The following is a 25848-nucleotide window of genomic DNA, read 5'->3' as shown; positions in this document are numbered from 1 at the left end:
GATGAATGAGAGGGATGGTTTCCGAGTCTTGACCCAACACCGTTGGCCAGCCGTGGGGTGCGGGGTAGAGTAGCAACGGGGGAGGCAGGTGGGGGTGGAGCAACAGGAGGGAAGGCAGAAGTTGAATGTGTAGAAAGAGACAGACATGTCATTGGTAGATCTGCCTCCTTGGTGAGTGTGATGGCAGTGTCATGAAGGCCTTTGGCCACAAGGTGGTTCCTTATAAGCAGCAGTAGCTCTTTCTCAGGAAAGGAAATCCTGGACTGAGCTACCACACTGGCCCTTTGTAGCCAAGCCAGAGACACGTCCGTACCGATCATCAACGGTTTCCCAGAAATCCTTTCTATCAGCTCAGCTGCAAACTTACAGAACTTGACATGTTCGCTGCGCTTGTCCTGGAGCACAGGCTCCTTCATGAGCTGCTGGATGTGTCCGCTGCTGAACAAAGGTAGCTTGCTGATAATCTGTCTGACAGAGCTGGAGCGAGACAGACCCACCAGAGCCTTACAGGCCAGAGCTCTGATCTGATCTGCATCTGTAATGGGCATCTTTACCGTCAGCAGGGACAACAGCACCTACAGGACAGACACAGGATGTAAGTGAAAAACAATGGCTGACATTTTTTTTTTTATAGAAGGGCTCCCAACTGAGTTAACTGACCTACTAGTGTCAAAGAAGCCGCCATGACAGGAGGTGGAAAAATTCACTTAATGCTTAGAAAAAAACTGCTGCCCCACAATTCTTTGCTCAGGCAGCACACAACTTAACAATAACAACATTCCTGACCAAGTGGTATCTATCTGTCAAATAAACTTTAATACAAAGATTTGGATGTAATGCCAAAATATGTGTAAAAGCCAAAATTGTTATACAGGGTAAGTTGATTTCTATTGATGCAACAGCAAAAAAAAAAATGTCTTGCTTCCAGTGAATTAGCATGTCTGGCCAGTTTTCCTTCTGTATTGTCCCAACTGCATGGCAGTTCCACTCTATGTGTGTGTGTGTGTGTGTGTGTGTGTGTGTGTGTGTGTGTGTGTGTGTGTGAAGATAAATATATATATATACCCAGTCCATTTTCAACTGCAGCTCTTACCAGCAGCTTTCATGATGCACACACTGCCACAACTTTAAACAGTGTCTTACAGAATGAGTAAAAAGACCTTTGAGATCACCTTTTCTCAATGTTAAAAAAAAAAAAGTACAGCCTTAAAAAAAGGCCTTGATGGTATAGGTTAACCTTTACCTTGATGCCATTGTTGGACTGCACCACATTCCACATCTTTGCGAGCACACTCTCGCTGGCTTTGGTCTGCTGAGGCAGGCGGCGACGGGGGGTGCCTGCGATGAACTTGCCAATGCTGGACATGCGTTTGTCTGGAGCACAGACGCAGTTGATGACAACCTGGAGAGCTGACTTCTGAATCTCGGCATCATTTACAAAGACCTCTCCTTCTGCCACTGCCAGGACTATGCTAATTCCTGAGGGGAATAAAACAATCAAATAGAGAAAACACTGCTCAAAAATAATACTTGGAGTTGTGCCATCTATCAGCAGAGCTGGGCACAGGTTGTATGAAATAAACAAAAATGGAAATACAAAGCTACTGCATGTTATCACATTCTGTGAAGAGTGATCATAATTTTGATTTAATTGCACTACATTTCCAAAAAGCAACTCCTCAACTTCATGCCCACACCATGCAAGAGATCTTATGAGACACTGAATCAGTGCACTATGGACGAATGTAAAATTACAGCTGCTTACCCAACATACGTGTGTAACTATTGGCTGTATACAAGTAGTTTTACATTTTTGATTTATATAAAATACAAAACCCAATGACAACACCTACCAACAGCTGAAACAGTGGATCCTCCCTCATCAAGCACAGCAACAGCCTCAGACAACAGCAGCTGTGTCTTTGGGACTACTGTGAGGATGCTCAGGATGTCGAGAGCATAACGCACTGTATCGCTCCTACAAGGGAAGAAATATTAATCATTTTACAGTACCGTAAGTTTAGACACATTTTACCATTCAAGTGAATTGGTACTGTATAACATAATCAAATCATCCTATCACCATGTAACATCACAAGTCACTGAATGATAGAAGTGAGAAATGCTCTTTTGTAAAAATAAAAATGTAAAAAAAAGGGCAATAGATCAAGCAAGAAGAAATGGTGAATAACATATGGTCCATACCTGCCATAGTAGGTTCTCCAGTCACAGGCAATGGAAATGAGCTGCAGGAGAAGCTGAACACATGACAGCTTGTGAAAGAACTCTGCTGGTTCCCAGTACAGTCTGAGTGGACCGTATTCTATCAGAAACTCCATCATTTCCACCACCTGCTCACGGCTATAGCTGACTGCCTGGAGAACGAGAACACAAATGATCAGTACAGGAACACAAACTCCTGCATTTCTTTTATAGCTAAAGCATAAACACAGCAAACAAACATAATTGTATGATACATTTTAAAATGTTTACATTTTCCAGAAATGTCTAATCTCACTTATCCTTTTCCTTAGTGTACCTTATAGTATGGCTGGGAGTGAATGGGGGCACCCCCCTCTGTGCGCTGCAGGGATTGCTTCACCTGCTCTACCTTGATCGCCAGGTGGGCCTCAAAGTACCGGCGCAGGGCCATGCAGGTGTGCTTGGCCGTCTGCCTGCTGGAGAAAATCTCATCATCACTCAGCAGTGCTCCCTGGTCCTCAGGGTTCAGGATCTCCAGTGTGCTAATCTGTAAACAGTCAGTTCATGAGAAATATAAGTACACCTACACCCTCAGCATCTGTTATGTTATGCTGTGATACTGATTTGACTGCTTGGTTTGTCTTTTTCTTGTAAAATGTGGTGTTTTCTGTGAATGATACAAATGGTTACGTTTACATGGTTACTGTGAGGATCACATGTAGCGGACTGCTGGTCTGCCCTACCAGATTGACGAGGCGTCGGAGCCCGTCCTGCCTGTCGAAGAGCTCCAGAACGGCACGGAAAGAGAAGGAGATGGAGAAGAACATGGTGGCGTGGCAGCAGCCGGATGCATGTGAGCATTCCAGCAGCCACAGTGTGTAACCAACCACATCTGACAGGATGGAGTGGGGCAACATGCACACCTTGGGAGGAATGAACACCTATGAATACAAATGTGCACAGCTACTAGAGCTATGCAATACTGATCAAATCTAGTATCGGTTTTCAGCAAATACCTTAATATTAATGTCAAGGTTATTAGAATGTATATATATTCATTCACAAAATATTCTTAATTGTAAAGCACTTTTTATGTAGAGATGCAGCCCAAAGTGACCAAAACCTTTGCTGTACCTAGTACACCACATATGCGCATAAGAAATGTTTGAGGAATTTGGTGGTTATTTAACTAAAATAGAACCGATGGACAAGCTCATAATTGTATCACTAAATTGTAAAGCAGGCTAGGCAGGGTTTTTCCTGCAATGAGAATTTTTATGGCACCACCCAAAGATGTTTTAGCCTTTCGCAAAGAGAAATCACCAGCACCAAAATGATAAGAATTGAGATTAAAAATTGCTATTTAAATCATCTCTAAATGTGAGCTATTTACCAAACAACCATTGAACAAGCAGAGCATAAACTTGAATATGAGAGCTATTCTCAGTTTTATCTCCAAAGTGAGGGTTGTACCGGACTCTCCCTTGACTTATGTAAACAATATTATTTGTAACAATTTTTTTAATTTGGGTTTATTTACTTAAGCATAATAATAGGCATTTTTATTTATCAAATTGTCCGAAATAACGAGTATATGCACAGATTTCTGTCAAATAAGGTAACACAGACTCATTGCCTTTACTGTACGCAGACAATCATGCCATGAGTAGTCAACACACAAAGGCCCATTCTGAGCCAGGAAAAACCCTGCCTTCAAGTACTTTTGAGATATATCACAATGTTACTATTATCTAAATTCCAGACAATATCTCTTATCAAAATGCAATATAATGACACATTGCAAAGCTCCAACATCTTTCCTTGGGCATGTACAGTACTAAAATACAAAACCGCAAGATAAAACAGGCACAATTACGGCAATATTTCAGATTTCATTGTGTATTTGCATGATGTGTTTTGTACCCTTTCCATGGCATCCTGGTTATAGGCAAGGTAGTAGAGGCACAGAGAAACTCCAGTAGCAGCCATAGATGGCCTGGGGATTTCCAGCAACTTCTGAACTCCTCCATGAGCCACAAACTCTGCAGCAAACTTCTTGTGCAGCAGCAGAGAAGCCAGGTACTGCAACAAGAGAGAAAAGTAGAAAATAACTCAGAAAAACTTGACCATGTGTTTTGCCACCATGGAGGGCAAACTAGGAAAGCTAGTGTTTACCTTGAGAGCCTCAAAGGTGAGTTGCACGTCATTGGTCTGCTTTAGATCCATATAATGCATAAGCAGCTCACGAGCTCCCATCTGCATGAACACCGCCAGCAGCTGCAGAAAGGAGGAGGAATTGGCATTGAAAACACATCATGTATATCCTGTAAATTGGCATAACTATGGAACAATGTGAATGGATAGTTGCTGGAACCCAAGTGAAACATAAAAAAGCCTGTTAGTCTTTAACAATTTCTTGTATATATTATACAATGCACAATTTGACCCTTCAAAACTACTCTCTTATAGTATTAGAACAGAACACAATTATATCTTTAATCATAGTTAGGAAAGACTGACATCTACTGGTAAGCCTGTGACAAGACAAGAGAAATGCATAACTTGCATAAAATTATAAACAAATCACATCTACATACTGCAAAAAAAGCCATGTTACTACACTGTGCAAGCTGATGGTAATGGACAAACCTCCTGATACTCTCCCAGAGGAGTGAGATACTGCAGGATGAGCCTCTGTTCGATTTCTGGGGTCAGAGGGTACAGATGATAGTTGTTGCCAATCACCCAGGGGCTCATCTCAGACCAGCTGCTGTTGGAAAGCTCACTAAAGTTCCTGTCTGGGTCTGGCAACGAGAAATTTATCTTTTGTTTTGGGGTCCTGCCGCTTTCCCTCTCTGCCCTCCTTTTTAGGTAACTGCTGCCATCAGACATGCCTTGGTCTATCAGTGAACCTGGGGCAGACATGGGCTTCATCATGGTTTTAACAGCCGAGTTGGCACGGCTGCTGGCCTTATGAGGGGAGTTGAGACGGAACGAAAGCTCGTTTTCAGGCTCGAGGGTTGAGAAGGGAATTTCACCACCCTCCCCTTGCCCTGTCCCCTCCCTTTCAGCTCCGTTTCTCCCTGGTGTGAAGGGCTTCTCTTCAAAGCCTCCGTCAACAGTTTCCTCATCTAAAGGTAGCAAAGGCTCACTCAAAGTCTTCCTGGGGCTGGGCCGTTTGATTTCCCTTTTATTCTCAGCATCCTTATCCTGAAGCTCACGTAACCGATGCAGCATCAAAGGCACCTGTCAATGTAAGGCATGAAAAACAAGTTGATGGAAAGTTGCTACTTCAAATCACCTCATGAGCGATGATGAGCAAACTGGTCTAAAGCTCTATGGGATTACACACTTCTATCAGTTGTTGTTATACACTGTCTATCACTATGTAGTTTACATTATTCATTGAAATAAGACTGACATATAAGGACAACAGAATCCCCTACTGACCAAAACAGAGTTCTCCTCCCTGTAGTTGGCCGCAATGTCCTGGTTTTCCATAGCGCCGGCCAACAAGCCTGTGGCATATATTCTGAGGGGCTGCTCAGCCTCCTGAGCCCACTTAAACAGCCTTTCAACTATGCCCTCCTGAGAAGAACAAACACAGGAGACTGGTCAAATACTGCAGGTATAGAAACAAGAATGAATTTTAATTGTATCTTGTATTTTCTTCAACATGTTCTCGTTTTTGATGGCTTCCATCACAATTTCATGTGTGGTTGTAGTTAAAAGTATTGATACTATAGGTTTTCTGTCTACATTAACTTTTTCAAATGAAGACTTTAAAAGGTGAGTGGGGTGACAGTTTATCTATGTCACTTTGACTACTGTCAATATCTGAGGACATAGATATTGGCAGTAGTTAAAGTGTAACTAATTTGAAAGCTGGAATGTGACTCCACAATCAAAAATGTATTTTTAGACAGCAGTTGATGGCGTCTCTGTTTATCTAGAATTTAATGTGAGTATAATTGACTCTGTGATGATTTGGCTTTCAAATATTACTTTGACCCTTTACCTTTGCCTTTTGCCCTATTACATTTTCACCTGCTTTAATACCAAAAAGGAACCAGTTTTTCTGAGTGGCCTCACAGAGACCATCTTCTCCAGACAAAATGATAACCATTCATTTTTTATGCAGCTTAATCTCTTTTTTTGTGGTGGTCGACTTTATTATTTATGTTTGCATTCTAAACACGAATATATACTGTTGCCAGTAGAAAGCGTGTCTGAAGCTTGTTTGTAACATGTATTACTAAATGTACATTTAATCACTAAACAAAGGATGTTGTATATGCATCTGGAAAACTACAAGAACATAACAGGGTAACATGACAGCTAAAATAAACAAAAACACATTGTTTGAACAAGTGAATAGAGAAAAAAATAAATGCTATTATCTTATCATTAACGCAGAAATTACCCACCTTTTCCTGAAAGACAACAGCTGTCTCCAATCCAGGCATGATGTTCTGAAGCAGGCGACAAGCTGCTGCATTGAGGGGAAACTCTCTGCTGGTCATCACATAGCTATTCACCAGCTACAAAAAGGAATAAAAAAAATTAATCACCTTCTGATTTGGATGCTAAAAATGGCCCCTTTTTTTTATGAAAACAATCTATCCATTCTTACGGTGTTCATAAAGTCATCATTCTTGAACAGGATTTTGAGCAGGTGCCCTAACACACATTCTGGATCAGCTCTCCCTAGTGGCCAAGAGGGAAATGTCAAAAATATACACAATATTCAAATCTTCAGTTATCTTCTATTAATGTGAACTTTTTTTCATACCCGGGTGACGGTCATCAAAAGGGTCTGGGTCCGCTTTGTGGTACTCCTCTGTCTCTTTCTCAACAAGCTCTGAAATTCTGAAAGTAATAGCACATCAACACATTTACCATGTTTACGTTGCATCCCCCTAATCACACCTTGTGGAATTAACTAACTTATCATAAAGACTTTCACTAAACTACTTACTTGGTGATGATGTTAACTAGCTCCTGTGTGCTGCCTTGTTGCTCCCTCTCCCACTGTTCCAGTAGAGTAGTCAGCTCTGCCTTGGAGTCCACACTGGCAGATGCCGACGCCATAGCGCAGCCTGTCAGGGTGTCAGGTACTTAATACATATTCATTTCAACAACTATACAATTTACAATTAAGTCCACTTATCTGCTGCTCCAAGGGATGATAAAGTATGCTGGTGTGTATCGTAAACTATAACCTCAAAAGTCAACAAAAAACACCACCGTCCGAGACACATATATGAAAAGCATGATTGCAGTTAAATGAAAGAGATCACTACAATCAGGAGAACAAAAGAGCAGATTTGCTCCATCGCTTCACTAACGTCAAACAACTGAGCGTGCAGGTGCAGCTGCCCTCCAGGGACTGAAACTGTCAAACACGCAATTACTTTTCAAGTTAGCATACAGATTCAAATATTTATCAGAGTGTCTGGTTTAATACGGAACTAAAATCTCAGCGCCAACACCTGCACAAAGTGACTATTCTACATTCACTTATAGCAGATGCTCACTGTACCAGGGGACAGCAAACTCAGCCTCCGCCTGTTGCGGTGTTTGGCTAGCTAGACTGTGGCTAAACAAGGAAGCTTATATACTCAGCTCGCTAGCGACACTCTTTAAAATGGCCACTTTTGAATAAAAGTACTATAGTTTGCATTATGTCGGAGCTTACAGCGTATTGTGTGAGATTAAAATCATTCTCGAACCCACGGAACCTGCCTGTACATGTAGCCTAGCACTGCAGCTAGCAGCATCACAGGTAAACCTGGCTAGTTAGCTAGCATGCTTACTTTACCTCGTTGTTCCGCTCAGTTCTTCTTCGTTTTTACCAAATTTACCAGGACTTGTATCCACCAATATCAGTCCAACCTTGATTGCGCCTAGGTGAATATTCACGTATTGCCCACCGTTTCACAGCCAAAGCTTAATTAGCTTTATTGTAGCTTTGTGTTCACGGTTTATTATCATTATGGCGAACACGTTCCTCACGTCATTGCACAGGCGACAGTCCACTTTTAATGACGAAACGATTCAACCGAAATACCATTTATTTTATTTAATGACATACTGCAAAGCTAATATTACATTTTTTTGTCTTACAAAATCCTTCACATTTAACAATTAGTTGAATTCACATAAAAATATATTATTTTTGCCATGAGAGCAAACTGATTAGGTGTAAATACATGTCAAAAAGAAATCACTGTTTCCACATGTATGTGCAAAAAGCTTCGATTTCAGGGGAATACGTATAATTATGGTTTATACTGTGTCAATTAGCAATTATTTTCTGTGTTGCATGCAAACATATGGCACGCAACAACAAAAACCACTTCCCAGTTATCTTGTATGTATAGGGAACTGCCCAGTAATCAGTAGAACTGACTTAGATAACCAATGAAAGAAAAAAACTTTCATACATAGCCATTGAAATTACATCACAGTACAGCAACAGGTAGCAGGATAGTTATCTGCACTAACTTTAAACTCATTCCCATAAACAAAGTAAATGTGTGATTTCCCTTTCCACGAGTAGGTCACCTTGGTGATGGGGATCAGCTCTATGGCTTGACGCTGCAGACAAAGACAGAATTAGGCTTACAATTACATTTATTGTCTAGTCCATTAACATTGACAACATATTCCTTTACATCCAAACAGAAGACCATGAATAAAGTAGATGCACTGTTACCTGTTGTAGAATGCGTGAGGTCTGGGGGAACCTGCCCTGGTGTTCACTGACAAGGCGCTGTGCAGCATTCACCACTGAAGGGTCTGGGAAGCCCATCACTGGGTATACCTGCACAGAGTAATCAGAAAATTATTAAGAAGTGCTGAAACACAACCACCGTTTAAATGACATGCATTTATTGGTTGATGAATCAAGCAGGATGACAAAACATACGTTGAGGAATTATGACCTCTGAAATTAGGGTTAGTATTAGGCCTAACACCGTGTCAACACAGCACAAGGGCTGCACAGTGAACAGAGCGTGCCACCAGCTTCAGTCCTCCAGAAGTGGATGTGGCTTAACACAGGATGCGTTCAACCACACAGTGCCTCTGTGTGATAAGCCACATTTTGGCAGTGCTGACAGCCCCACATACAATAAGTGTATGTGTATCTACACACATAAAACCGAAGAAAACAGAGTTGCAGCCTAAAACGACGCTTCAGGTCACAGTTAACATTTTAAAGCACAAGTGTAGCACAAGCGTTACACGCTGTGTAGACCATTACAATTGTTTAGAACGTGGCTAAAATGCATTCTGTTTTGACGGTCTAACAGTAAATGTGTACCACTGATATGACATGGTTATCAGTCTAAAACCTAAGCAATCTGCATGTTATATGTTTTAAAGGTCCTATGACATGCTGCTTTTTGGATGGTTTTGTATAGGCATTCCTGATCCCATAATATTGTATTTGAAGTCTCTTTTCCAAAATTCAGCCTTGGTGCAGAATTACAGCCACTAGAGCCAGTCCCACAATGAGCTTTCCTTAGGATGTGCCATTTCGGTAGTTGTAGCTTTAAATGCTATGAGGAGAACCGGGGGGGGGGGGGGGGGGGGCTTGACCAACTGCCATGCTTTGCTTGTTGAGCCAGGATGTCTTTCACTTTCTCATAGGTGGGCCAAATTATCTAGGTGGGCAAAGCAGAGAAAGGGGAGGTAACCTTTCCCCTTGACCTCATAAGGAGCAAGATTCCAGAACGGCCCTCAAACGCAGAGCAGGATACCCAGGGCTCGGTTACACCTATTGCCATTTCTAGCCACTGGGGGACCATAGGCAGGCTAGGGGAATGCACATTAATGTTAAAAAAAACTCATAAAAAGGTAGATTTTCATGCCATGGGACTTTTAAAAAACATTGTCCTCCCACACCCATATCTGTTCCCCCTGAGAAAGTGAGAAAGAATATTTTACCATGTACTGAGAGTCCCTGAAAAGCTCCTTGCCAGACACGTTGCTGAGGTTGCCCACCTGCAGTCCACTTGACTGTTCCACAACATAGTTATCAGAGTTGTTGGTCCTGAAAGCATATACATAAAAATAAATCCAGTTTAATTTTACAACTGTTAAATGCTAATTAACAGTATACATGTTGATGACCTTCAGATTGTTAAAGGTTCCAAATATTAAAAAGTGAGATTGCCATGTCTTATTTGATTTTAAAGCAAGCCAACGTTCTATGTGAATACTATGAAAGTATCACAACGCTCAATCCAAGGTAAAACGCACACAGCTTGTATTCAAAAAACGGTGCAGCTAGTGTTGTTACAGACATTTCCTGGCTGCAATGGTGGTGAGCGCACAGATGCTTTTTCACAGTCCTAAAAATGAAGCCAATGCAGAAGTGCAAAACAACAATAGTTCCTCAAATGGCCAAAAGGAAGGGAATAGACCCTCATGTTAAAATGCTCTACTTTACAGCCAAAACATTAAAGCATGTAAACATGTTCTAGCAGAAACTAAAATATGTATGAACCTGAAAAATGAGCATAATATGGGACCATTAAGAAAGACTTTTTAATGCATTAGTTAAGTCAGACATTATTGACAGAAAAAGCACCATTTCACAGTGAGGCTGATGTAGACCAGAAGCTGTTGTTTTCCACGACATGTTTCACATTGCTTCGATCCTTGTCCGCGACAGTGGTTGCAACTGTAAACAGAAAAAAATGTTTAAGAACTATATGTTTCCAGCTTACAAGAAGCACAAACTGTACTGTTTATAAATTGCACTTTTACTTCATTCGAAGGCTATGCAATGGGTAACACTTACTTTTCTCTTCCTCTGCCATTGCAGTGGCTGCACTGATCATTTCTCATGCGGTACCCAGATCCCTTGCAGACCCAACAAACTTTCTGACAGGAGCAAGAAATGAAAACATATGATCTCGCTATACATCTTGAAGGAACCCTTTTAATGAGCTCTGTGGAAATGACTTACATTGCCAGCACCGGCACAGTCTTTGCAAGGTTTTCGACCCATTCCCACACAAACGTGGCAGGCCTGTGTATGAAATGTTTCTCGTCAGAAAAAAAAATTTTCTAAAAGCAATTACAGGAGCTTTTTAGTCCTCAAACACATGTTACAGGACAGGGGTCTCAACGTTTTCCAGGCCAAGGACCCCAAACTGATGGCGAGATGGAGCGGGGACCCCCTATATATATATTGTATAAAATGTGTGATATCAAACTGGTCCATGATGCCATGTGTGCATTGATGACTGAAAGACATCTTTGCCTCCATTTATCTGTTTACTACAGTGTGTTGAATTCAAGTTAATGTGTATTTAAAGACATTTCAATTAGTGGAAAAAATTTGGGGGGGGGGGGGGGGGGGGATGGGATATTAAAAAAAGTCTAATCAACCAAAACTTTCGCAACCCCCATGCAGTACCTCCGCGGACCCCTAGGGGGTCGCGGAACCCCCGGTTAAACCCTGTATAGGATTTACCTTAATGGACGATGTGTAGGGAACCTTCATAATCTGTTTGCCATCCACAAAAAAGTTGGGAGTTTGAGCAGGAACATCCCAGGGGCCTGGAGGTGGTTGGGCCAAGGCATCCACTGGCTGGCCTAATCCAAATAAACAGATCAGATTATCAATAAGCAGCCGCCCTAAATAGCTGACTGACAACAAAAAATAGAGGGTTCAACTAATGTAACTATGCACAAGGTATAAGTACTGTACCATTGTACGGCTCGTGACTCCACTCTGTAGATCTTGATTCAGTAAAGGTTTCCAGGCGGTACTAAAACAAAGCAGGGGTGAGGAAGAAAAACAACAGAAACATAGCTTTGGTTATTCATGCACTGAACATCCAAAACTACTGCACAAGCTATTACTTCTATTGATTTTCCTGCCTTTCTAGAAAGTTTTCCTAACACACACATTAATTAGACCTCCTCTTACCCTGTAAGTATTGAATGCATCCATCTGGGTGATCACACCATCCTTTGCTGGTGCTGCACTATAGCAGCACTTGCTGGAGGCAAACTGGACAAACGCTTCCCGGGCAGTATCTTTAGTTATAGATGGGATACTGTCAGCAGTGAGGGAATGATATACAGTATGTAATGAAAAGTGATGGCTGTAACAGCACCTGAAGCATATATTGCTTTAACCTTACAACACATCATGAAAAATGTTTTGCAATACCCTTAGCAGTGATTCTGAAAAAAAAGGAAATAGTTTAGCTTACTTCCAGTGTGGTTGTTCTGTTCCAGGTTGAGGTTGAGGAACTTGAAAAGCAGACATCGGAGGGGGCAGGAATCCACCTACAACAGATATTGAAAGGGTTTGTACTGTTTCATTCCTATTTTTTTATTTTTTATTATATACACTACCGATCAAAAGTTTGGGGTCACTTACAAATTTCCATACCACTTCATTATAGGAAGACTACCAGCTGAACTGAGTGGGTGACTGAACTTTAATGCAATATCTACATTGCCAATCATCAGCAACCATTCATCCAATGTTCCAAAGGCACATTCTGTTTACTAATATGATGTCATTTTAAAAAACTAACTAGAAACTAGAAATTATGTAAGCACACAATGTAATTTGAAAACTGCTGCCCTGGTTAAAAAACAATGCAACTGATCTCAGCTGGGATTCTGTCTTCAATGAAGTGCTATGGAAATTTCTAAGTGACCCCAAACATTTGACCGGTAGTGTGTGTATGTGTATATTATAGTTTATGTATTGTCTAGGTTTTGTCCACCCCATTTACAAACATTAATGGGGTAAATATTAGAAACACATTTCAATATAATTTAGTCCAGTTCAACACCACCACTAGCAATGGCCTCTTATCAGTAATAAACAGTTGAACAATAACAAAAACAGACAGTTGTAAGCTGTGAAGAAGAAAGGGGATAGGATACGCAACAGAGCTGTTGTACTGGATTGATTTAGATTGTGTAGCTGGACCTAATAAGGTGGCCAGGGAGTAGATATGACAGAAGGCTACTATGAAAAGTAGATGTAGTCACACATGCTATTAGGGGGGCCATTACGACTATGTGCAGCATACTGTACCTTCTCCGCCTGCCACGGTTCCTTCGTAGCCGGGCATTTTATCAAACATGCTGGCTGGAGGAGCGCTGGGGCCCTGGAACTCAGCTGCTTGTGGGGCGAACATCGCTTAAAACAAAGAAGAAAAACCAGTTCAGTCATGTGAACGGATGTAGACTTTAACAGCGTAAATCTTGTTAAGTTCTCATGATGCTTTACACAAACAACTAGCCTAAAATAAATGAAAACTGCTAGAGACTCTAATGTGCATCATTCATCTTTTCAGAAAACATTAATTCTTGAAGTTTCTAAGTTGTAACATGTTTCTATGGCAACTCCTAAATAGCCTCCAATGTGTGAGAGAGTGACTTACCTTGCCCCTTATGATCTCTTCTGGTGTTTTACAGCAACACTAAATAGACTCACCTGCATGTATAAAATGACGTCACTGTGTGTGTGGGAGGGGGCAACGGAAGCGGGCAAATATAACACTAGCCTATAGTAAAGGTATTTTAATATACTTAATAACTAAAATGTCTTAAAGTTCAGTTGAAAAGCTAAAGGCTATATGGAGCTTACCGGGTCCCCCCGCAGCCGCTGGTATGTAACCGGGATGGGCCGTTCCGTAGGTTCTGTTCTGGTGGCTGTAAAGTACAGAAAATAAAAGTAGGCCTAGATCAGTAAGGTGGAACATGATATGTTTGATGTAGTTTAAAAACACACACTTACACACACATACACACACAAACTGAGCGACGCTTACCCCGCTACAGGCTGAGACTCCATTTCAAAGCGCTGGAAAACAACCAATTAGGGAAATACAACTATTGATACGTGCTCTAATCCAAGTAGGCTCTCATCACAACCAATCATGTGACAAAAATCAGATCATCATCTTATGATCTGTCACCCACCGTTTCCCGAAAGTTGTCAGTCAGCACGCCTACCTCTTTATTCAGACTGTAAACAAGTAGCTAACACAACTTTACTTTAATTTTGGTGTTTTTGGTTCAGTTCGAGGGCTCACGCTATGGTCTTAAAGCGCTCATAAGAAATAGAAAGCGAATCCTCTCTCATCTGTTCAGGAAGTGCGTACAAATCCATGAACAGATAGGCCTATAAAAAGTGGGCGTTAAGCTTAAAATATAATAAAGTAGGCTAACATTCACAAAAAACAAAACAAACAATACGAGTTTCGTGTTATTTCACTAAACTGATTTTTTGGGGGAATGTAGCCTATGGTAAATTTCAGTGGCTCAAAAGCGTTTTAAAGCACTGTAGTTCTGATAAAATACAGTACCCATAAGCCTTTGCAACACTCACGGAAGTCCTTTTCTTTCTTTCCGCCGTCGCTGAAGTCCCTTTTGGATTTACATCGGCGGGTGAGTCGATACAATCTATGTTCATCAGCGCGATTTAGGGCGCTATTCAACCATCCTGGTGTGGATTATTAATAATAAACGTCCACCTTACGTATGATACATGAATTTGAACAATTATGTCATCTTATAACGTCTTTAAAGTGTCGTTCTTGGGCGAGGTGCTGCTCCTAAAACGCTGACCGGGTGCTATCTCCCCGTAGAATAGGGTTGTTGCATTCAGTTAAGGCCTGATATAGTTACACTGTGGCTTACAGATCAACAAAATGAAATACAAACAACCAGTTGTGACATTTGACATATGTTAAATGTTTACATCCGTTCTGACCTTACTGTTTAACCGGAATGCGTGAAGTGGAGTAGCATGACTGGCTAGCTAACTAGCTAAACATTGGCTGCATCGTATTAGCTAGCTAGCTAGCTAGCTGATGTTGGTCAACACGTTTAACGTGTTCCCAAAGGCTTAATGCTCACTCAACAGAAACCTATTCGTAAAACCAAATTCTTGGTTTATCGCTGTTAGTCGCAGGCTCAATGATTGTCAGTGAGCTCTGTCTAAATGCGGCAGTGAGCTAGTTGCAGAAACCTCAACACTTGGCAATAAATCCATAGCAGCATGTAGCACGTTGTTTTAACGTTAATGTTGACAAAAGTATTCTAAATTTGTTGTAACCTTGTTCTGTCCTCAGTCACCATGGCAGCCCTCAGGCCCCTCACAAAGCCCAAGATTGTCAAAAAGAGAACCAAGAAGTTCATTCGCCATCAATCAGACCGATATGTCAAGATTGCGGTAAGAGTCTATATGAAATAACGCTACTAGACTTACTCAGCTTGGTCAGACTGCAAGCGGCTAATTCTAAAATATCTTTTTTAAATATCCAACAGAAAAACTGGCGTAAACCCAGAGGTATTGACAACAGGGTCCGCAGGCGGTTCAAGGGTCAGATGCTGATGCCCAACATCGGTTATGGTAGCAACAAGAAGACCAAGTACATGCTGCCTACTGGTTTCAAGAAGTTCCTCGTGCACAATGTCAAGGAGCTTGAGGTCCTGATGATGAGTAACAAGTAAGTTGTTTGTGCACATAACGTATTAAATACTGTAGATTTGAAGGAATGCACAAGGTTAGTTCTATTTAGAGAGATTTTGATATACTGGTTGTGACTGGCACTCTAGATTAAAAGAGGTGAATGGAATGGAAGAGTAAAATATGCATTTTACGTAGTATCAGCTTTGATAGGTTGACTGGGCACCCTAAATAACTCTTCTTTTAAGAGATGATGTTGTTTACTAAATGTGTTTTTAATACTTTGGCCCTCCTAGAATAAATTCCATTTACCTCCAGTATAAAGATTTCTCAAACCTCACCAAGGGCAAAGTGGGCAAACTAAACCTTAAATGGCAGCAAGATTGTGACTCATGTCAATTTCTGATTTTATTAAAGTAAATACTTAAGGCTATGATCAGGAACCCGCAAAAGGCCTATTCTGACATTTTATTGGTCCAGTACTTTGAGTCTGATTGGATTGATGGATGGTTGTTGAGCTTGTGAGGATAAAAGTTTTGGCTTAATAATATAAGCAAGGACTTGAATGAGGAATTCCATCATAGTTTAACTTACTTCACAACAACCTGATTCTGACAATCCTGGATAACTGTTCTCACAGATTATCAGCTCACTTTGTTTAACTAGAAGGTATAGTAGGAGGGGAGTTTGTACTTGGCTGTCCTTTTATTTGGCACAACGGCCATGTTTTTTCATGCAGTTTTACTTAAGCTGCGAAAAGAGAGATAATCAAAATCTGTATTTCTAGGGGATGCGTTAACACTGAGGCAATGTTACGTTTAGAAAATGATGTCCAGGAAACTCTCTTCATAGCCCTTCTTGCTTTCTGTGCATTGCAAACTGGATAAAACCATGGATCTGGTGTTTATCATGTCATCCATGTTTTCTGATGGGATGGAAGCTTAGCATAGGATACTTTTTTCATCTTGTCAGTTTATTTTCAGCCAGAAAATATGATAACACTGGGGAGTTGAGGTGGGGCAAGCAGATGGCAGTAACTATGACCTAGTTTTGGAGCTTGAGATGCCTGTTAAGTAGTCACAGCTCAAAGCATTCACTTTACTTCACTTTAATTTCAGTGAAGAAAGGTTAAGATTTATTCGCTTCATGTCTTTGGTTGATCCCTGATGCTACTTCGACATCAGAGTTAAGTCTGACTGTCCCGCTGATTTCAAAGAGAAAGAACTGTATTCTCAAACAATTTAGCAGTATACTAGTTGGTAATGGATGCTTATTATTGCAAGAATACAGACACATTTGAATCAAAAGGTGTAGAACTTTAAACCTGTGCAATGTGAGCTAGCTAACCAAGTATGCTTAAAGCCCTGCCCACACTTACTCTCCACAGGAGCAAATAGACCATATCACCCTTGTCTAAAATGACTTTGTGTGAGTGTTTTAGGAAGATAATTGGCTTTTCCCATCCACTGTTTTTTGGATCCAGCATCTAACAGCAAATTAAGTAGCCAGTTATATTATTCAGCACATAAATACATGGAAATGACAGTTTGGCCAATGAGGATATGTTTTACTATTTGGATGTAACCTAACAAGTAAACAGGATTCAATCATTAAACTATCTGTGAATCTGGTTGATTCCAGATGTGCTGCCATTGATTTTGCTGAAGACCAGTTTGACCATTATTCAAAGTGGTCCATGTTTTGTAAAAAGCTCTGAACAGAAGTATTGATGGAAGTCAGAAGTTCTCTTTGAGAAGCTTTGAGACGTAATGTGGTAGTTTACCTTATGCAGAAAAAGCAGACCAACCTTAGCACAATTGCAACCCAAACTGTCACCCTGGCATTTTATTAAAAACATCTTGTCATTAACCTAACATCCTTCCCTCTCGTTCTGTAGGACTCACTGTGCTGAGATTGCCCACAACGTCTCATCCAAGAACAGGAAGGTGATCGTGGAGAGGGCCGCTCAGCTGGCCATCAAGATTACCAACCCCAACGCCAGGCTCAGAAGCGAGGAGAACGAATAAACTGGTTATTACCCAATAAATGTTTAAAAATTTGAAACTGGCTCATATATGATATTTTTTTGTTGTTGCAATGTATAGCTTGTTAGTCTTATTGTTTTAAACTTAAGTTTCAATTTTATGGACGAGTTTTAAATTCAGTGAATTGCTTTTTGGCTGAGAGGATAGGAAGCTCAGAAATTTTTTCAACAAACTTGGAACTGTATTGTGGCTATTTGGAAATTTGTGGAATATTGGTTGTCCAAATACCCCATAACAGCAAAATTGTTTCATTTAATGCAGTGATTACTTAACCAAAATGTCTGAAGTTAATGTTGAGTAACACGGGTACTTAAATAATTATTCTATTTACTTGTAAACAATCAAGTTGCTTCTGATCCTCAAACTAGTGTCACCGGTGGGGAGATATCTAATTCGCATAAAGGAAAGGGTGCGTTAACAGGTGTTGAGGTGACCAGGGAGTTATAAATGGCGAGGTAATTTGGGGCATGATACTTCAGAGATTAAAGCTACATTTGTATGGTGCAAGGCCGTTAAAACAGTAAGGAAATACTCATACATGCATGAGTTGGTGTCTACACCGATGGGTACAAAGCTGGTTGTGTTCTCCCTTGGGTAAATGGGGTTATTCTTCACTTCATTCCAGATGAATGGAGGCTGAAACAAAATGAGCAAAGATGCCAGAAGAAGAGTATTAACCTATATATGGAAGAGGCTGCATAACTTCATATAAACACTTCTTTCCAAGACGTGATCTGGGGTAGATGCCGTTTGTATGGCTTCTTTCTGTCAAAGAACATTCTGGACTCAATTCAGGTCACTTTTTTTTTCTCCATTTACTTTTACCGCATTTCTTAAGGTCAATTGAACAAAGCGCGTTAGAAAAATCACAAGGTAAAGATGTAGATTAAATGAAGCATTATCCAAGGGGCAATTGTGTGGCAGTACAACAAATGAAAGACAGCAAATTAGATAAAATACAGAAGACTATCATTAAGATGCAAAAACAAAATATACACAACCAGCAATGTAAACAGGTTACTGGTATATGTACCTACATTTTTGTTACTTTATACACTCCTATTTCAGAGACATTGTACTCTTTCCTCCATTACATTAATCTTACAGCTATCATTACTTTGCAGATGATGTTTTTTCACATACAGAACACAACCAACTTCTAAAATATGCATCTGTATATTCAATTATCCCACAGCGCTAAAATGATCTCCTATATTGACTGACTAGAATTGAAACACTGCTAATGTGTTGAGGGAACAGTAATATAATATTGTAATAATACATACTCTTTGTCCACTTTGGGACCACTTTGTCCAATGAAAACTTTTACATATGTTTTTTTTTGTGAAATTGGCCCCACAACCAGTAAACTGATCCTGATCTTTAAAATGGGTTAACTGTTCCTTTAAATAACACACTGTATAAATGTTAGAATAGAACAAACCAAGAATGGAATCCTGGCACATACTTAAAATGTGGGCTAGCCAGCTTACAGTCTCCTTCCAGGTTTAAGACTAACCACGAGGAGATAGGCATTATGTATCTGCATGTTTAGACAAATCTGCAGCCAACACTGGTGTAATATCAATTGATAAAATAGGTTATCAGAAGTGGTTGCCTTGAAATGACCAGTTCAGATTGTATATTGTTTTGAGATGTTTGTAGCCGGCTCCCTGCAGAGAAAGTTTCCATTGCATTCTGGCAGGCAAGCTGTGCCCCACAGCCCTGAGCCCTCTGCCATCTGTTCATGTAAAACTGACATTGCCAGGGATGCAAAAACATAACATTTATTTAGCCAGTCGGCTTGTGGCTGTTCGGAACTGAAGAAGTTCACCAATGCTGGTTGGAAAAAGAAAAAGAAATCACAGTGTTGGCTCTGCATCTTTCCTCTTTGAAATAACCTGCACCTGTTTCTGAAGGGGCTTTGGATGGCTCACCTGAGAGGACTGGACGCTCTCCAGAGAGGGAGGAGAACATGAGGACAGCAGGGCAGGCTGCAATGTCTCAAAGACAGTGGGAGTGTCAGAAAGAGGACAGAATCCTTTTTTTTCCTTGTCACTGGTCCGAAAATGAACATGTCAGCGAGGGTAGCAATTGGAAAGGGGCGCCTCACTCCCAAGAAGCTCTCCTTTGCTTTCCCACCGACTGATTCCCTGAGGAAAGGCAGCCGTTCTGCAGGAGGAAAGCGGAGGATGTTCTCGTTTTCTCTCAGATGTCGACTGGGCATCATCAGAGGGGGAACCAAAGGTAAAGCCAGCTATGATATGTTGTGAAATGGTAATGTACAGAATTCCATTGATGTCTTTCATATTGTAGCACAAGAAGTGAGACTTGGACGTTTGGGTTATTTTCCAATTTATGCAGTTATAGAAGAGAAAAGTTTTGTTGCCGACGCAAAATAATTTAAGTTTACGTAATGAATTAACCCAAATTACATACAGCATATGACCTGAATGTGTGCAGCAGGCCTGTTACCAACTGAGCAGTTGGTTGACTGAAATCTGGGCTTTTGACCTACCTCAAAGGTGAACACTGAAGCATGAGAGTGATACATCCTTATCCTCTGACTTTTTTTGTCACTAATCTGTGCTGGCTGATATCAGAATGTCATATTGCTTTTCAGACTTTTAGTTGCAACTGAATCTGATCACCATAAGATGGCAGTGTGGTCAGTTTGATAAAGGAGCAGGTTAAGATTCAGGTCCTTCCAACTAGATTAGCCACTTTTGTATGTAATGAAAATTAGTTTTTTTTCTTTTTACAGTTGTGTAGACGAAACATTGGGAAATTGTCTAAAGTAGCACTCAATAGTGAACACAATCACAGGTTATTCTTTATTGAGAGTTTTAAATATTATGCACCTTTTAAAAAAAATTCTGCTCTGTTTCTACTTTGGTTGAGCATTCCTAACCTCTATTTATATGCCATGGTTGTTACAAATGTTCCACTTTCTTAATCTAATCATTGCATTATTACTCACTCCACATCCATAATGTTGATATTTGGTTTGGAGGAAGTGGTAAAGAGTCATTTATTTTATTATAACCCAACGTTTACCGCCCTGTTCCCAGTGGTTTTTATCAGTCCACCACGCTCTCTCTACTGATTCTCTTTATTCTGTTGGAAAATAATTAGTCTTGCTCTGAAAGACTGCGCTCGCTCACATTGTAAATTGGGTATTCAGGACAAAAGTCTCAGAGGGAATTATCTACACCGAAGAGTATTATGTCCACTGGAACAGCTGACTAATTAGGCTCCAAGCAACAGCAAGTAGAAACATTTTTGTTTGTAATCGCTTTACACATCTGTAAAATTAGCAGTATAATTTCACACTGGGAATTACGGAATTGTGGGTTTTGCTGGTGTTGTACCTTTTTATTCTTTTTTTCCTCCCTCCAAAGTCTCAGTGATGACAACAGTTTATCTGCAGTGACCAAAACAATTGAGGCAGACAAGGCTCGAGGGGCTGCCAGTGAGTCTGGAGGAGGGCATTTGTGGTTGCAGTGGGGGTCAGGAAGTGGCAGGCGTCGAGGTTTGTGTGCATGACAAATGGTCAGACAGTTGTGTCGACGGGTCAGTCACTTCTGTGTTTGAGTGGAGGGACCTCAATGGGCCCCGGATTAGCAGAAGGTCCTAACACTCTCCAGAGGGGGAAACATGAGATGACGGGCTTTAGAGGAAGTGCATTTAATTGTTAAACAATCGCTGAGATTCTAAATTTTCCTTTTTTTGCTTGTATTTGCACATCATTTATTTTGACTTGACCATAGTCAAGTCTGTCATCACAGCCCTGTGCACGACAACTGCTAGACATCTCAAACAGGCAGCTGTTCTGCAGGAATTTTGCATATGCATTTTTCTCTTAGGTGATTGTGTGTGTGTGTGTGTGTGTGAGAGATAGAAACACTAGCGCTGTGCTTATTCAAGCTTTGTACAAACGGGTGCAGTACGTGCGAAAAACGTGACACAGTGCGGCGCTCAGTCTGACAATGAATGTGCAGGTGGTGTTAATTGTGCAGAGAGTTGACTGTGTGGAGTGTGCGCAGTTTTGTCAAGTCTAATCATGGTATGTGTAAATGTGGGTGGGTGGGTTTGAGAATGCATATGAGGGGTGTTTGACTTGGGTGTAATTGGATAAAGTGTGTTTGTGTGTGTGTGTGTGTGTGTGTGTGTGTGTGTGCGCGCGCACACACACGTGCTGGGGGAGGGAGTGACGATCGTGTGTGCCTGCCTCACTGAACCCCTTTGGCAGAGGGAGAGAGAGAGCAAACGCACTCACTCTAGCTCTGAATGAGAGAGGAGGGTTATGTGTGAGCTCATGTGAGTGTATGAACAGGGGATGATAAACCCTCTGGAAAAGGACGGCTGATTAGTAAGAATTGCTCCAAAATGGGACCACGGCAGGATGGGAATAAAAGGACATGAACCATTACTCTCCCTGCTTTGGATTTTATAGAAAAACAGAGCTTGGTAGATTTATAATTTTGACGACTGAGAAGAACCCCTGACATCATTTTGTCACCAAGTTTAAATACAGAGAGGGGAACTAGAGACCATCTGAGGATCATAATTTCCCCTCTGGAGCTCAATTCCTCACTGGGTTTTACAAACGGGGACAAAGGTTAAGGAAATGTTGGCAAAGGAATGAAGAAACGAAGATGGGATTTCTGTTCTATTTGAGCTGTTGAGACTCTTTTACCTCAGGTGGATCCTCAGCTCTCAGCTCACTGCTAACGATCAGCAGGGTTACTTTCCGAGGGGGGCTGCGCTGATTAAACTATAGCCATGCTGTGTGGTCTGAGGAGAGACACCAAGAACAGCATTGGTAAGAGCACCACACTGATCTTTGGAACACAAAGTCAAGGGGGTAAGCTTGCGTGTTGTAGTAAATGATTTGGGCCCCCTGGATCACCTGTAAGGATTGGATGTCCAGAAATGTGTAGCTCATCTAAGAGACAGCCACGGCAACTGAAAATTACCTCAGTGTTGCTTCCAATTGTTATCTAATTGTTACCTGTAACCATATAGCCTGAATGCAAATTAATGTGAGTGTTGAATCATTACAATGCATGTATTGTGGTTGTGATTGGTTGAAAGAAATTTAAATGTCAGGGAACTTGACCGCCAACTCTGCAGACCATCATGCCATATGTAATGGGGGCAGATATAGCAATGTAAACTAGGTCTGGCAGGGCCCTCGTTTATAAATAAAGTTTCACATCTGAAAATAGCATTATGATTTCATTGTCATTGTTAATACCACCCCCATATTTAACCTACATTCTGATTGGTTACGAGCGGGATAGCATACAGTGCCCTGAATTAAACCAGGAGTTGATTAACTCACCACATATTTATGCTTTAGCACCAAATTTTATTTTAGTCAGTGCGGCCCTTCGAGATCTTTTAAATGCAGCTCTTCTGGCAAACCTCATCCTTGAGCCTTCGCCCAACCTCCTTTTGAAAGACAACAGAGACAGAGACAGTTTTTTACAATAGTTGTTTCACTGTTGGGGCTGTTTCTAAATCAGCTCCATTCTGATTTTAAATCTGGCCGTTAGGGTAGATGATGTTAGGTTATTTATAAGCTGGAGGAGGATGGCTTGATGGTACAGTAGGGCTCAGTCACGCGCAGAGCGCTGGGGCTGCGTTACCCAGAGCTAATGTTGCCTTTTGACTGCAATGACAGCTGCTGGACTGTCAGGGCCCTTAGGAGCCTGCATGGTTACGAGGGTTTTGCCCAGCCTAAAGTGTTTGTGATGTGTCACTCACTTTGTTTGTGCCTCACAGCTACTGGACAGGATATTTGTGCAAGGATGTGGGTAAATTAGAATGAAATACCATATTATGCATCTGTACATTCTATACATTATAAAGCCCAGTAAAGATATTTCTGTAGTTAGGGTCTGACTCATGCAGCTGTGTGCACAAGAAGGCTGATTTTCCTTCTTTACTCCTCATATGCAGGGCCTGCTCAAAGGTTTTTTAGGCCAGCGAAGGTTTGACAAAGGTTCCATGCTTCTCTGCTGTCTAAAGGCCTCATCTTCAGTTGGGCAGATGTGGAAACTTGATTGACTTGGACAGAGGGAACACAGTTGTGTTTGATGCCCTTTGAGCACTTGCTTCCCCCAGCTCAGTCTTTAGAAGTCAGCACAGATAAAATACTAAACTTAGGGAATGTGGAATGTAAATTTTGATGTCAAATGGATATGCTGTCAGGCCTGGGACGATACCTCTTAAATGATAGTCAGACATGTTGAGTTGCATATTAAACTTGTCCTACAAAAATGTGTAGCGCAGCCTAAAGCCTTTACACATACCTTTTTATGGTGGATACAATACTAAACTATTAAAAAAATAATGATTAACAAAGTCATATATTTATACATCATGTTTTAATGTTAAACATACATTTGGCAAAGTAAATCCTTAATATTAACTGTATCTGTGGATGGCTATCTTAGTGAACTACAGGCCAGTTTGATCAATGTCAAAATGTATCTTTGCTAACATTATGTGAGAAATATTTTAATTTGTGAACACATTTGCTTGACAGACACACATTTCTCAAACAAAACAGTTTAAATGTTTTATAAGTTCACATTTTTTGCAGCTCTAGGCTATTGCCTAGTCCACCTATATGCATGCACCAGCGCTGACTGTAGCTAATACATTGACTATGGATAAGTGCCTCATACAGCCCCAATCAAAAGAATTCCTGAACTATCCATGTCTGTAGACTGTAGCATGAGGTACTAGCATGGCTCCTACACTTAAATACACTTAAAAACAGGCCTTCGCACAGCTCCTCTTTAAATTGGTAACATGGTGTTCAATCACTGTGCTGGACAGCTGAAAAGGTAATCCACAGTGGACAGGATTAGAGAAGTGCCAAGTCCGTTTCCTCATCACTATGACTGCTGTCATGCTTGTGTGGCTGCATTCAGGTTCTGATGGCCGAGTGGTGGCTTTGCTAATCTGAGGCCAGCTCTGTGCTCTGTCAGCAAAAGGTCCCACTGTGGGAAGAAAAAACAGTTTCCCTGCAGAGCAGATTAAACATTTCCCATCTTTCTGTAGCAGCTGCTGTAAATGACTTGAAAATGATGATTTTCTCTGTATGCCCGAGCAGTCCATTAACTGCATGCTGTTCTTTCTTGAAAATTCCCATGCTTTAGTAGCTGCATACATCAAGCTCACCGCAAATGTATTCTTGTGTTAAATTAATGGTTTTCAAGGGTCTCTGCTGCAGACAGAGATGAGCTATTCAAAACCCTTAAACCTTTTATAGAGCTGTGGAAGCAAAGTTCAGGCTACAAGTAATCACTCTGTTTCAGTTAAGGTTCATGCCTGATGAATGTATGTGGCTGTTGGCTTGGTGCGGCCTCGCCCCCTCCCACCAAGGGCCTCACATTACCCAGGGTGCAGTTCAAAGCATTAACATGTGTGCAGCTGTCATGACGTGCAGTGAATGGTCGTGTTCATTTAGCCTTCTGCTGCAGAGTTTCCCTACATGTCGCCACAGTGCTTCATAACAGCACCTCCACACCTCCCTGCTGTCTCCTCAGATGAAGGACCATACTCAAAGGGGAGCAAGGAGTCCGGGGCAACTGACCAATCACATTCATCCTGCAGGCGCAGCTTCTCAGGTACATTACAGTCAAACCTGACATTTTGTTTTCTATCAGTAATCTGATTCATGCTACTGTGTCCTCAAAAAGAAGTCATGCCGTCTTTGACTGAGATTTTTGTCTATCTGCGTGCAGAGCCATGTGCTGTGTTTTCCTTGATGTTTCACTCTTTTGAATGCTTAGATAAGGTAAAAACAAAACCGCTTGTGTGGCATACCTGTCATTTGCACTAAACCACACTTGGTAGGCTTCACATACAACAATCTAACAGCACAGCAGAACATGGACCACAAGACAGGATGAGTCCTCTGATGACACTATGTAGCCACGTATCTGTCAGAGTCAAGAAACTTATTTGAATTCACTTAAGAATACAATTGAATTGGCCTCTTTTGTAATAATGCATTGAATGTCTTTCCATTATTAGTATTTAGGGTGCTGTTAATAAAACTGACTCCATCCTCCTCCTGAACCTGTCACAAAGATTCACTCAGATTGAGAGATTTGAAGG

General features: G+C 41.1%; 3 protein-coding genes across 9 annotated transcripts in view; 2 read left to right on the top strand and 1 right to left on the bottom strand.

Moving 5' to 3' along the window:
• Positions 1–8264: 8264 nt before the first annotated feature.
• Positions 8265–14317, bottom strand: ssuh2rs1 (ssu-2 homolog, related sequence 1). Its single transcript, XM_032521958.1, has 13 exons — positions 14022–14317; positions 13838–13902; positions 13283–13387; positions 12441–12516; positions 12152–12281; positions 11930–11990; positions 11693–11814; positions 11183–11245; positions 11015–11097; positions 10802–10894; positions 10156–10261; positions 8921–9028; positions 8265–8802 (listed from the first exon to the last, which is right to left on the bottom strand). Exons 1-13 carry the CDS (start codon positions 14042–14044, stop codon positions 8662–8664), a joined length of 1176 nt encoding a protein of 391 aa, XP_032377849.1. The 5' UTR covers positions 14045–14317; the 3' UTR covers positions 8265–8661.
• Positions 14318–14405: 88 nt separating this feature from the next.
• Positions 14406–17723, top strand: rpl32 (ribosomal protein L32). The gene is made up of 4 exons (XM_032521974.1): positions 14406–14640; positions 15327–15427; positions 15523–15704; positions 17562–17723. The coding sequence occupies exons 2-4, from the start codon at positions 15332–15334 to the stop codon at positions 17689–17691; spliced, it is 408 nt and encodes a 135-aa protein (XP_032377865.1). The 5' UTR covers positions 14406–14640; positions 15327–15331; the 3' UTR covers positions 17692–17723.
• Positions 17724–19518: 1795 nt separating this feature from the next.
• The window catches only part of LOC116693152 (glutamate receptor-interacting protein 2), a 31180-nt gene continuing 24850 nt past the window's right edge, over positions 19519–25848 (top strand). For 3 of the 7 annotated variants that reach the window (XM_032521901.1, XM_032521900.1, XM_032521907.1), the window contains exons 1-2: positions 19519–19956; positions 25275–25355. In XM_032521901.1, the coding sequence (XP_032377792.1) occupies positions 19779–19956; positions 25275–25355 (259 nt within the window). In that variant the 5' untranslated portion in view covers positions 19519–19778. Of the gene's footprint in view, positions 19957–21972; positions 22577–25274; positions 25356–25848 lie in introns of those variants that run through there. The other 4 variants (XM_032521906.1, XM_032521905.1, XM_032521904.1 and 1 more) reach the window with 2 other exon arrangements.

The sequence above is a fragment of the Etheostoma spectabile genome, chromosome 7, assembly GCF_008692095.1.
Source record: "Etheostoma spectabile isolate EspeVRDwgs_2016 chromosome 7, UIUC_Espe_1.0, whole genome shotgun sequence".
Taxonomy (NCBI): Eukaryota; Metazoa; Chordata; class Actinopteri; order Perciformes; family Percidae; genus Etheostoma; species Etheostoma spectabile.
The sequence above is the reverse complement of the archived record's forward strand: the minus strand, read 5'-3'. Positions and strand labels throughout refer to the sequence as shown.